The sequence below is a fragment of the Halichoerus grypus genome, chromosome 6 (genome assembly GCF_964656455.1).
Source record: "Halichoerus grypus chromosome 6, mHalGry1.hap1.1, whole genome shotgun sequence".
Taxonomy (NCBI): domain Eukaryota; kingdom Metazoa; phylum Chordata; class Mammalia; order Carnivora; family Phocidae; genus Halichoerus; species Halichoerus grypus.
Window position 1 is genome coordinate 77675095 of NC_135717.1, and position 13434 is coordinate 77688528.

Genomic DNA, 13434 nt, shown 5'->3' on the forward strand with positions numbered 1-13434 from the left:
CTTAACACCTTCTTTGCAAGCCTCAGAGGGAAACAGAAATGTTGAGTTTGTTTACTTATTCCCTTCATAACATGGAGACCCTCACACTTGGCCAAAGCCTGCGCGCGTGCGTGTGTGTGTGAGTGTGAGTGTGTGTGTATCACACAGAGTTCGGGTGTATGGTGTATGTATGCACATACTCGCAGGGCCAGGAGGAACCTTTAGAAAGATTGGCTGCATTTCAGTCCCTGGCAAGCTCCCAAGACATCAACTGAGCCCTTCGGCATGAAGATTTTCCTGTGAAGAGCTCCTACCGGCCCTCACTGCACAGGGAAGCCCGCGAAGAGGTCAGCACAGGGGAATAGAGAAGGCCCCGGTAAGCCCCTGCAACAGGATCCCGAGGCTCCAGGGTCAAACCCCAGCTGCTGCCCTCCCAGCTGTGTGCCCCTGAGCTGCAATTGTGGGGACCCTGCTGCTCCGTGGCCTGGCCTGAAACGGAGGAAGCAGCAAGCCGGGACTCCCCATGACATCAAGTAGCTCTGGCGTGGGCTTGTTGTGACCCATCCTGCCCACGGGGTAAGCTGGGCTCCTGACAGGTGTCTGTGTGAATATTTCAGGGACTGATAACGTTTCCAGTGACATGGGCTGACCCCGGGCCAGCTGTGGAAAAGAGAATCCCAGGATACAGAGCTCGAGGGAAGCTGACAAGGGAGCACATCTGCTGGAAGCACTTGGTAAGCCCTAGAGTGTGTGCTGGGGGCCTGCAGGGGACCCAGGAGGGAGGCAGCCACGCTTCCTGCCCTCAGGGGCCTTCCGGGCAGAGGGGACGGGGAGATGAGGGGCCATGGGGCCCGGGTGGGAGGGGATGGAGGTCAAAGTGTGCGCTCACGGGTGGGGTTGAGTGGGGACACCTCAGGTGACTTCTGCTGGTCCCAGTGCACGCAGGAGAGCTCAGAGGTCCTGGAACCGGGCTTTGCTTGCACGCTGCGGCCTGGCCTCCACGACGTGACGTCCTGGCCAAAGAATCCAACGTCGGGCTCCAGTCTCCCTGGGTCTCTTTTGTCACGGTGACTAACAGGCAGGCCAGACAAAGCTCGCATTCAGGAGCCCATCCCTGCAGGAGGATAACACGGCCCCAGCTGATGAGGCAGGCACATTGGCATCTGGGGTTTTTTCCTCCTAAAGCAGAAGCAGTATGATTGTTGGCATCGGATTCCCCTGGGGGAGGGCACCGCAGCCTCAGCCCGGACTGGGCTCCCAGAAGGCAGGCCCAGAGCTGTCCCATGTGCTCTCCCAAGTTCATGCCCGGCAGCAGGGAGCCTGGGACGGGGGGGCGGAGGGAAGAGGTGGGTGGCAATTCCTCTACATGAGACTCCCCATTCCCAGCCTTAGCTTTCCCATCTGTAAGATTTCAGACAGTGGGAAATAGCACTTACAGGCCCCGGTCAGAGTGGGATGAACTTTTAGGCAGGTGATGGTCCCCTTGGCGTCTTTAGGCAAAACAGTATGTGGATTTACTCATAGGCCATGGGGATAATTCTATCCTGCAGATGGTGGGTGCGACCCAGCAAGGGTTTCCCAGGCAAAGGATGGCTCACCCGAGCTGATTAATGCAACAAACAGCTGCTGGGGCCCCTCCGTGAGCCTTCCCATGCATTAGCTCGCCTAACTGCACTGTACACCTGTGAAGGGGGCACTTTATTTCTTTTTATTTTTTAAAGATTTGTTTATTTGAGGGGCACCTGGGTGGCTCAGTTGGGTGTCTGCCTTCGGCTCAGGTCATGATCCCAGGGTCCTGGGATCCAGCCCCGCATCTAGCTCTCAGCTCAGCGGGAAGCCTGCTTCTCCCTCTCCCACTCCCCCTGCTTGTGTTCCCTCTCTCGCTGTGTCTCTCTCTGTCAAATAAATAAATAAAAATTTTTTTTAAAAAAGATTTTATTTATTTGAGAGAGAGAGAGAGTGGGGGGAGGGTCAGAGGGAGAGGGAGAGAGAGAATCTCAAGCAGACTCCCCACTGAACTTGGAGCCTAACACAGGGCCCGATCTCAGGACCCTGAGATCATGACCTGAGCGGAAACCAAGAGTCGGACGCTCAACCGACTGAGCCATCCAGACGCCCCTGGGCACTATTATTTCTATTTTAAAAATGAGAAAACTGAAGGTCAAAGGGGCCAAGTGAATTCTCCAAGCCCACACACCTAATAAGCAGTGAAGAGAAGAGGAGAACCTGGGTCTTCCTTCATCTTCTGGGCCAGGGCTCACACGCGCCAAGCCCTACGTTGCTTTTGTTCTCCGCGCAGTCGGCGGGAAAAGCATCCCGTCCCCCACAGCCCTGCGGGCCCCACAGAGGCTGTGCAGGGCAAGCAGCCGGTGTGGCCGGGGGACAGCCGCCCGAGATGGCACGGCCTCTGCTGGGCGGGGGTCCTTTGAGCAGCTAGCGCCGCGAGGATGGCCAGCGAGGAGCCGACGGCTGCGGAGGGCTGACCGGCTTCTTGACTTTTCTTTTTCCCTGGAGTCAGATGACGCCTCAAAGCTGCGGGATCTTCCTGACATCATGCTCATGATAACGATCAAAGGAAAACTAGATACAAGAACCTCCAGTCACCCACTCCCCCTGGAGCCTGCCGCGCGTCCCCTCGGTTGACCACGTCCGGCCGCCGGGGGAGGGGCAGCCGTGGCTGCGGGCCTCGCACACCAGTGCTCGGGGCGGGGCTTAGTTCCAGCACGTTTCTGCCGCCCACGCGCGGCGAGAGTCCAGGAGGCCGCCCCATCCGGTGCGCGCGCCACGCCAAGTTGAGATTGCCAGCAGACTCCCCCCAAAGCCTCATTTCCGACAATCCTTACGAATAAAATCATAATAAAAGAAAAATTCAAGCCCAAGACGAACCCAATAGGAACCACGTCTTGAGTGTGAATGCCGCCAGGGCCGCAGGCGGCGGCAACTCCGCAGACACTTGATGGACGTTTTTCCCTCACACGCCCCGCCCTCCCTCGTAAGTGAGGCCGGGTGGAGTTCTTCACCCTCAGGAGCAAGGCTGGAGTGCTGGGGGGCGGGCAAGGGGGGGCACTGAGCCCGGGAGAGACAAGGGAGACTGGAAGGAGTGCTAACTCAGGGCGGGAAGGCCAGCGTGCTGTCGCCGCACAGCTGGAAGCAAGGGAGGGACCCGCGCCAGTCCCCCTGTGAGCGCCGCTTCCGGGGGGCATCAATCTTCCCCGCTCGCCATGGCGGGGGCATGGTCTCGGGGGACGCGGAGGGCTGGTGGCGTTACCGACTCTTCCAACCTCATCCCCTTCTCACCGAGGGCCTGGGGGAGACAGCACTCACCACGCGGCACTGCCTGAGCCTTGGCGAGGACAGGGCGCCTGGAGCCGGGCGGCGCCAGCCTCCTCGTGCCTCGGGCGTCCGGCCGCCGGACAAGCAGGGCACGTGGTTTCCGGCGAGCTGGGAACCGCCCCACCGCCCCCGGGCGGGCCTCGCTGCCTCCCGCCCTGCGGGGCAGCCAGGGAGTCCGCTCGGAGGCCCGGGCCGCCGCGAGCCTGCTGTGTGGCCTCAGGCTCTGGCGGTGCCGGGGCCGGGCGGCGGGAACTGCGGAGAGAGACTGGCGCACAGACCGCCCGGCTTTGACCCGAGGCCCATCACTTCCCGGCCTCGTAGGGCTGGGCGACTTCCCCGCACGGCTCCGGCCGCAGGCTGCTCCTCGCTACCCCCAACAGACCCCACGGTCACTGGGCCTGGACGCTTTCCAGAGTGGACACACCCAGGTGCTTTGCTTTTTCTTTTTTTTCTTGATCGGCCTTTTGTGGTGGCTGTAGTTCCGTCACCGGTGGTGTGGCTAAGGTTCCCCCAAACTGGCCTTCCTTTCCAGAGCATTAGAGATCTCTCACAGTATGGGCCCATCCAGCCTCCTTTGAAGCTATGTTTGTGGCCACCATGTCTTCTTCTCTATGGTCTTTTTTTTTTTTTTTAAGATTTTATTTTTTTTATTTGAGAGAAAGAGGCACGAGCCGGGAGAGGGAAGGAGTGGGGACAGGCAGAGGGAGACGCAGACTCCCTGATGAGCAGGGAGCCTGATGAGGGACTCGATCCCAGGACCCCCGGGATCACGATGGCAGCCAAATTCTCCTCCATGGTCTTAAGCCAAGCAGTATTTGATCTTGACATTAGACGGCTTGCTATCCCCAAATACCCTGTGTCCCTTCCCACTTCCCTATTTTTGCTTGGGCCCTCTTTTCTGCCTCCCTCATCCTTGAACTCCTCTACTGGCCAAATTCAGTTTACCTTTCAAGGTCAAACTTGAAGGTCTCTGAAGAGCATTGCCTGCTCTTCTGTGCTCCCACATTTTATTGGGATTCCTTTCCTCCGCTGGACCGAGCTCCCCAAGAGAAGTGGCCACAGTAGTGGGTTGAAGAGCACAGGCCCTGGAGCTGGAGCCGGGTTGAACCTCTAGCCCCACCAGGTCCGAGCTGCAGGACCTAGGGAAGGTGGTCCCACTGCCCTGTGCCTCATCTGTACAACGGGGATAGCAGCACCCGCCTCACAGGATGGCTACGGAGATGAAAGGAGAGAAAACAGGTGAAGTGCGGAGAGCTGAAGCTGGCTCCTGGGAGACATGCCCCAGGCTCTTATTGGCATGACTGGTGCCCAGAACACAGCAGAACATGAATACTGAACTGAGGGCTCTGGCATCAATCTGTGCAGGCGGATTACTTGGATCCTGGGGGAAAAGGTCCACGTGTGGTTACTGGGAAGCACAATTGAAGGACATGAGTATTTAACTCGGGGAAATTTCAAACATACACGGTAATAGAATGGGATAACGAACCCCGGGCATCCGATCCCCAGCTCTGGCAGTTACTGACCCACGGCTGATCTTTCTGTATGGATGACCCGCTCCTCGCCACCTCCCCAACACACATGCTAGATTAGCTTAAAGCAAACTGCAGACGTGAAAAAAGCAATTACACTCTTAAAGGAGCTTTCAAAAAGGAAACACATAATATATATTATTCCTCATGGCTTATGGCTTTGTGACCTAGATGAAGGCCTTATTTTCAAGGGGAAGGTTGAAGAGAGGCTGGGAGGTCAGGGGGCAACCAAAGGCTCTGGGCTGGGAGTCCAGGGCTCTTTCTAGGATATCTGGGAAAGCTCATGGATCTCAAACACTCCCTCACCCCAGACTCTATTTTTTTTTTTTTTTTTTTGAGGGAGCGCGCACAAGAGAGGGCAGGGGGTTGGGAGGGGCAGAGGGAGAGGGAGAGAGAGAATCTTGAGTAGGCTCCACATCCAGCATGAAGCCTGACATGGGAGCTCGATCTCAACCACCCTGAGATCACGACCTGAGCAATCCAGAGTTGGGCGCTTAACCGACTGAGCCACCTAGCGCCCCAAGACTGACTACTTCTTTTTTTTTTTTTTAAGGTTTTATTTATTTATTTGACAGAGAGAGAGACAGCGAGAGAGGGAACACAAGCAGGGGGAGTGGGAGAGGGAGAAGCAGGCTTCCCGCGGAGCAGGGAGCCCAATGCGGGGCTCGATCCCAGGACCCTGGGATCATGACCTGAGCCGAAGGCAGACGCTTAACGACTGAGCCACCCAAGCGCCCCAGACTGACTAGTTCTTAATCATCTTTGAGCCAGCTTGAGATATTCCACCTCAAAAAAATCAAGTAATAGCAGTCTTTTTCTAATTCAGAGAAAAAACCAAGTTAATGGATGGAATTCTCAATTGCTGCAAGTTCTCTCATATTTTCCTTGAACCTTGTGGTCTCTGCGTCCATTTGTCTGCAATGGAGTGCTGGTAGACCACAGAGTGAATAAACAAATAGTGAAATAAGATTAATGGAAAACCCTGGAAACAGCTGACCAGTGTAATCTGACAGCTTTCTGTGGACACATCTGCTTGTGGTTGTGATCTTGTATTTTGCAGTATGATACATGTTCTGCAAGTGAAATCGCTCCTGCTTCATGATGATATGATGAGCAACATCAGGTTCCCAGTCCTGTAAATAGTGCAGTCTCCCAGGTGTTCCTCCACCTGGTGGGACTTCTCAGCAGCTGTTCCAGCTGGAGGCAGGCAGGGCCAGAGCCCAGGTGCAGGGAGAACCTGCCAGGAGGGGTGATGTCTGACTCCCGTCCAATTCCCAAGTGCCAATGCACAGCGGGCAGGAATTTCCACAGGAGCGGGGCGGAGTGCAGCAAGCGGGGTGATCCCCTCTGGGGGTAGATGGAGAAATGGAGCTAAGCAGAAAACTAATTCTCATACAAAAAGTCCCCCCCCCCCGAATAATTTCTTACTGAGCAGAAGGCCAAAGACAAACCAAAACTGGGGAATATTCAAGCACAGGTTCTTTGGTTCCTTTATTCTTGGTATTTGCACTTTCTGTTGGCTGCTGCAGCTCCCACATCCCTGAGCTAATACATCGGATACACCACGAAGAATCCTGAGTCCCAGTCCTGAGTGAAACCCCCCTCTGCCCCGCCCTGGCTGCTCCCCAACCTGAGCACGAGCTCCAGAAACGCAGGTCAATGCGAAATGGGGAAACTGGCTGAGGGCCTAGCGCCTAAGGAAGGAGAAAGGGAGGTGGACACTGACTTTGAAAAGCAATTAAGGGGGCTGGCCGACTCCTCTCTCCGAGGACATCACCCCGCCAGGCCCGTCATGGCTGAGCCCAGCCTTGGCTCCCCCGTCCCCGCCTTAACCCCCGGACATGGCGGGTTCCTGGCTCACCTACCACGGCGTTAATCTCTTGGAGGCCGCTGGCTTCTCCCTGCTTTTCTGGCATTGGAAGACTCATCTCACTTGGCTTATCAGACTGGTTGAGACTCAAAGAAAGACACAGCACACAATTTTTAAATAACTTTATAATTTCCTGATGGATTTAGTTTGTGAATAAAAAAGAAAAAAATGGACAAAGTGTTTACAATAATTATCAAGGCAAAGTTGACTCTAACACAATTTCTTTGTAATGTCATTATCCTGTCGGTACCACGACTCCGGCCGTCACACACACACACATGCACGCACGCACGCACGCGGTTGAAGGCAGCGGGTGCATTTGCATCACAGACACCATCATGGCGGCTGCTACTGTCAGCACAAGGAACTCAAGCTAGAAGGAGTCGGCGCCCAGGGCCCCTCAGCTCCTCTCACTAGAGTGCAGCACTTGTCTTCCGGGGCAGAGGGGAGCAGATCCCGGGGAGACGTCGGGTCTCCATCCTGGACAGCCCGGGGCGCTCGGCAGGATCCCCGGCCAGTGGGCTAGGCCCGCGTGGGCAGTCCGGTCAGAACGGGAAGGGGGTGGCCCTCGGGTAGGTCTGGCTGCATCAGGGCATGAATGCAATACTGGTGTGGCGTGCAAGCAAGGGCTGGGCCCGGAGTGCTTGCGCTGGCCCGGGGGGGAATTCTCTGGCTTCGGCAGGGATCCCGTCCTTTCCTGACCATGGCATCTCTGGGGCCGAGAGAGACAGCCTGGGCCTGGGAGATGTAGGCTCTAAAAAGCTTAAAGGGAAAGAACCTGGGGCCTGAAGCCAAAAGGAACTGAGATCTGAGTACGATTCATTGGCCTGGATTGCGGGCTCCAGGCTGGCCCGCGCTTGGCCGTGCTGGATGGGTCACTGGATGATATAGCACCAAGTGGGCAGGAGAGAGGGTCTGCGGCCCGCACAGGGCTGCCGCCGGCTGTGGGGCTTCAGAGCCAAGCCCGGGTTACCACACGGTATTAGGCACGCTGAGCTGGGACCAAGGTGGGTTTGAGGGTGGTTATGGGGTCACAAACTTTGAAACCTCTACCCAGAGGTCCTGAGGATGTAGAGGAGATCTCTGGCACAGGTGGGGACCCTCTGAGCCCCAGATTCCAATTCCTTTGACTCAGCAGTTGTCTCTTTCACTACCTGGAGGGTGGCCACTGGTGCTTCCCAAGGGGCTAGCCCAGCTGCCACCTCGGCCAACTTGGGGGAGGTGGGGGAGGAGTTCGGCTGCCCCGTAGCTTGAATTCCTTTATTAACATGATATCGTTTTGCATTTCTTAAAACACAGCTCGTTAACTTTTCAGTTCTACAAACTACTTTTTAATATCTTAATAATCTCAACAATGGCCACAATGTAACTGCCCCAATGCTCTGAACCACACAGACAATATCGACAAGCAGAGAAACAAAAGAGGACATGGGATGGGACAAAAACCCGCTCCCCCCAAATCAATCCCTAAAACCACCTTTCCCCCAAAAGAGTCAGGAGGAGAAATACCTACAAGAGGGCCACAGCACTCGCCAAACACATTGGAAAAAATCAGGAGACACTTGGTTACAGTTTTGACACTAAAAAGTTTGGAAACAGTTTTTGCTTAAAAAGAGTAAGTAAAGACAGCCATTTTGTTCAGAAGGATGTCCCTGTACTGTGTGTGTGTTTTTTCTTGCCCAAACATTCCCTTAGTCCACGTGGGGAAAACTCCAGATTCTTTTTAAAACATTTCTTTGACCAGTTCAAGTCGCTGTCCTGAGAGGCCCAGGGACTGGCAGTGATGGACGGGTTGGCCTTGCAGGCTTGGCAAAGGGCAGCAGGCTCTGCTGCGTCTACTCTGTCCTCGTCTGCTTTTCCACAGCTCTGAACTCTTGCGGGTGGCAGGTGAGGCTGGGGAGGCAGACATGGAAGTTACTGATATTACGGCCACAGGGCCCACTGTGACTCAGGAAGGGCCGTGGGAGGGTCACATTCTCTGTGGCACCATATTCCTTGATTTGCTCTTTCCTCAGAACCCCCCAAGGATAGCCAGTGGGTCTGTGCCTCACAACTGGGGTCAAAGGGGAGGGCAGGATGGTTCTGGGATCAGCAGGACTCTCTAGCAGCCAGTCTAAATGCCAATCCTGAACGTCACAGGGGAGGGATTAGCTCACCAGTTGACTAAAACTTTGTGATGACTTCCTCCTCCTCTTCTCTCTGAGGAGTGGGTGAGCCAACGAACTCCTCGTGGAAAACCAAACGGACTTTTATTGACAAAAGGTGCCAAGTCACACCGCCACTACCGACCCTGAAGGCAGTCTTGGGTCCCATCTGCTTTACTAGCATTTCTAAAGATCAAGTGTGAGGAAGAGAGAGAAGCATTTAGCTCTTCATTAGACTATAAGGTACCAGGTTAAAGGTTAGAGCTGAGATGGATTTGGGGATTCCCGTTCATATTTCTTAATATATTAAAGCCCATTTAAAATCTTTTCCATTTCAAATGGTATCCAGGTCCTTGTAAATCTCAATTCAGATACTTCACCAAGAACTCAATGAGTACCTGGGATAGAGGTATATGAGAAGATGAGAAAAATCACATTGTATTTTGTCAGTCATGAGCCCCACATTAGATTCTACACATTCTTCTTCTTCCTGTCCCCTTTTATGATGACCTTGATTTGGGGTACAGATCTTTAGGTGCTAAGGGGAAACTAGACCTGCCAATGGAATGGATGAATTTGGTGAATCTAATAGGCAACCTGCAGTGAGTTTTCAAGGCTATAGACCTTCCCCAGCAGCTGAGTGACCTTGTGAAAATGAACACCAGAAGATGCAATGGTAAGTCTTTGTGTGATGGGAATTGCGCATTTAGTAAAAGTTGGCTCGATGAATGACATTGTATTAATTTTGCCCTTGTAATATAAGGTCAGGTCATGTTTGCTATTAAAGTTTAGCCAGAACCTACTTTCATCTAGAACCAGAGAGTCCTCAGAACCATTTGAGGTGCTAGGATGACCACCCAAGAGGAATCAAGGAGATTCATAGAGACCAGACAGATGATGTTTGTCCAGAAATTTTTCTTCTCAGAAGCACCTGTCCAGAGGACTTCCAGGGGAAGCAACAGGAGGAGTTGAAATGAAAAGGGGAAGAAAGGAGGTGCAGTGAGAGTCACACACCCAGGGGGCAAGCGTGGCAGGTACCATATTTGAGAGCAGAGACAGAATGAGCGGGACTCAGGGAGACCTGCTTGCTGCCGCCCCCCGACCTGCTAGAGGGTAGCAGCCGGGGCCAGGCCGCCTCTCTGGGCACGGCCTCTGCTCCCGCCTGCTCTGCGCAGGGCCTGTCAGGGTGCCCTCACCCCTCAGTTCTCTGCGTTATGATAAAGTGAGATTCTAATACTCCAGGCCTAAGATACGGGGGGCTTTCGACATCACTTACAGGCAGTGCAAGAAATACATGGAACTGAAGTGACTGACCACAACCCACCACGACTAACTATGTAACCCCTCCATCTCCCACCTTGCCTGCTTCTGGCCGGCCAGGCTATCAGGAAGCATCTCCAGTAAGAAGTTTATGAGCAGAGCCCATTTAAACCTTCGACACAAAACATTCTACAGCTTCTCACAGGAGAGGCTGTTTTACACCAGCAAGGAATCCGGGCAGCTGCAGATATGACCCTATTAAGTTAAGGGGACAGTCAAGGGTTGCCGGTGGGAAGATACCAGACTGACAGCCGTGGTGACTTTCCAGGCAGCATCAGATTCTCTGGGTGAGTAACTGGGGAGGGGGAAAGAGGAAAATGCAAGACAAAAACATTTAGCCCAGCAACTCTTATCAGAAGATGTGAGTGTCTGGTGGGCGTCTGGCCGGAGAGGTGGTCAAAGGGCTAGATTTGGGTGAAGTGGTCTCTTTCTTGGTGCCTGATTATTTATGACTGGCACTGTCTAAGCTTGGGAAGAATGCCGTTCAAAATGCCAATACCTTCAACTGGATTTGCAACTTTAGGGTCCATTTTCTGATCTGCGACACGGAGCTGGCCAAGTTCCACGTGGTGTGCACAGATGTGTTAAGAAAACACCATCCGCGGCTGTAGCCCCCCTAAACACTACACCCTTGCGGGGTAACAACCACCACAAAAATCCTGAACCACCAAATAAGATCCTGCAGGCAAGTAAGTGACTCAGCCCCCCGCAAGGGTGATGAGCCCCCTCATCAATTCCATTATAATGAGAAATGAGAAAGGCTCATTTGTGAAAGATTCATCTGGAAAAGAGAACTTCTACTAAGATAGAAGGAGCGGGGAAGGGAAGGGTATGCCTTTGACTGCTTTGACTCAACCAGGTTATGTCTCAGAGAGTCCTTCACATTTCTCCCTCACTGAAAAGAGACTTTTGTCAAGGATGGGTACCCAACAGTGACTTGCACACAGTGGGCATTTCATAAATACTCTCTGAATGAAAGAATGGAGGAAGGAATGTGTGTGGGATGAGAAACATTCATTAGTGCCAGAAGGAGGTTGCAGACAATGCTCGAGGCTATGGTTCTGGGAGTGCACATCAAGAGTAAAGCTAAACAGGAGGGAGGTGGATGGAACATGGGTGGTGGGAAGGCAGAAGCATTCTTTTGGGGCTCAGGGGCCTAGAATGCCAATGAAGGAGATGTGTAGGAGAAACCAGCCTGGCCCCAGGGAACTTCTACAGAAGCAGAGCTGTAGGTGGTGACAGCAGGGCCTCACGTCAAACCCTTCCTCTCTTTCAGATCCAGATGTATGATCTGACAACCTAAGTATAATAAGGTCAAAGGTCTTAAGCAAGAGGGACCCGGGGGAGAACTGTCCACACCATCCTCTTGTTAACTGGTTGAGAAGAGCAAGGATGAGTGAGACAGAGAGGGCTGGGTAAAGACGCCAAACTCACTAAGCCATCGTGAGGCCTGCTTGCAGCTCCCCTGCATAGAACATTACACGTGAAAGTAAGCAAAAGAGACAGTAAAAAGAAGAGTCAATTTCTCTTTGTCCCTGTTCTCTCTTTTCCCCCCTTTTTAAGATTTTTTTTTTTTTACCCTTTTAGGAGAAAGCACCTGTTGTGATATTAGAACACTCAGCTCTCTAGTCCATTGGGAAGTTTCTTTCAATATGCTGAACTCCAAGGAGATTCCAGGTTTAGTTCTCATGTCAAGGGCAGAAGGAAGAAGGGCTCTCCACTCCATGTCCCTCTGTAAGGGCAGAACCACCAGCTTCCACAGTTCTCCACTGCTGATGACTGGATGGCAGTTCTTCATGGAAACCTGGCCACTTACCCACCCTGGACATCAGGAAAATTAGTGTAGAGACAATACCCAAAGTCAAAAGGCAGAGTTAAGATGTCCAGCTGTAGAAAGGGTGCTGGAATCACACTCAAAGGACCAACCAAGACAGGATAGAGTTTGTAGTGTTTGTTGGGTGCCAGGAAGTTTCTGGGTGTCTGTTCCTTATAGCTCTTCTTTCTCGACTCCTGGATTTATTCCAGCAGGCTGCTGGGCTGGCCGCTCCCACAGAGCAGGGTCAGGACGACTCTTCCAATGCATTGACCACTTGCTCCAGGATATCGGGACAGTGATCTGCTATCTGCTGGAGAATGGCATTGGCAAACTCCTGTAGCTCTGCATTGTCCCGTTCACCTTTTTCTAACTCATCCTGAAGCTGAAAGGGAAAGGAAGATGGATTTCAGATAAAATAAAATGATGCTGTTCGCACTGGGTTAACTGTTATTGCTCATGAGTAAGGAAATGGCATTTCCAACAACATGGCTGAACCCAGAGGGCATTATGCTAAGTGAAGTAAACCAGAAAGACAAATACTGCATGGTATCACTTCTAAAGGGGGGTGGGGGGAAAAGACACACTCACAGAAACACAAAGTAGAATAGCAGCTACCAAGGGCTAGGGGAGTGGGGGAAATGGGGACAGGTTGGTAAAGGGGTACAAACTTTCAGTTATAACATGAATAAGGTCTGAAGATCTAATGTATAATATGATGACTACAGTTGATAACATTGTACTGTATAATTAAATATGCTAAGAGAGGGGCGCCTGGGTGGCTCAGTTGGTTGAGCGTCTGACTCTTGGTTTCAGCTCAGGTCATGATCTCAGGGTCGTGGGATCGAGTCCCACATCGGGCTCTGCGCTGCCGAGCATGGAGCCTGTTTGGGATTCTCTCTCTTCCTCTCCCTCCGCCCCTCTCCCCACCTAAAAAAATAAATAAATATGCTAAGAGAGTAAAACTGAAATGTTCTCATAAGGGAAAAAAAAGGAGCTTATGTGAGAGGACAGATGCATTACCTCGACTCTGGGGATCTTCACAATGTGTACCAAACCATCATGTTGTACACTTATTATGTCAGTTTTATTTGTCAATCAAACCTTAATAAAGCTGGAAATGAAAAAAGAAATGACCAAAAAAAGGAGAGGTACTTTCATTGGGAAATCTTCCTGCATCAAAGTTCCCAACCAGGAAGGGGTCCAAGTTAACATCGAGTGTTTGCTCGTGAAGGGGTGACTAGTCCAAGTCCCAAAGGGGGTAAGCCAGCACCAGTGCTCTCACGCCAGGGGGAATGTTCTCTCCACTGTGTCACAATATCACACCCATGCCCAGCAGGGGAGAGGGGCACACGCATGATCTCAGATGGATCTTAATCTTGCATAATGGTCCTCTGTCCTAGGGAAACTTACATTTAAAAGACCTTTCCCTTTTGCTATAAA

The 13434-nt window shown here is 52.6% G+C and overlaps 1 protein-coding gene across 5 annotated transcripts in view; it reads right to left on the reverse strand.

Annotated features, from left to right (window-relative positions):
- Nucleotides 1-6821: 6821 nt before the first annotated feature.
- Nucleotides 6822-13434, reverse strand: part of ERC1 (ELKS/RAB6-interacting/CAST family member 1) — a 550857-nt gene continuing 544244 nt past the window's right edge. For all 5 annotated transcript variants that reach the window (XM_078075442.1, XM_078075441.1, XM_078075446.1 and 2 more), the window contains one exon: nucleotides 6822-12376. In XM_078075442.1, the coding sequence (XP_077931568.1) occupies nucleotides 12366-12376 (11 nt within the window). In that variant the 3' untranslated portion in view covers nucleotides 6822-12365. The remainder of the gene's footprint in view (nucleotides 12377-13434) is intronic.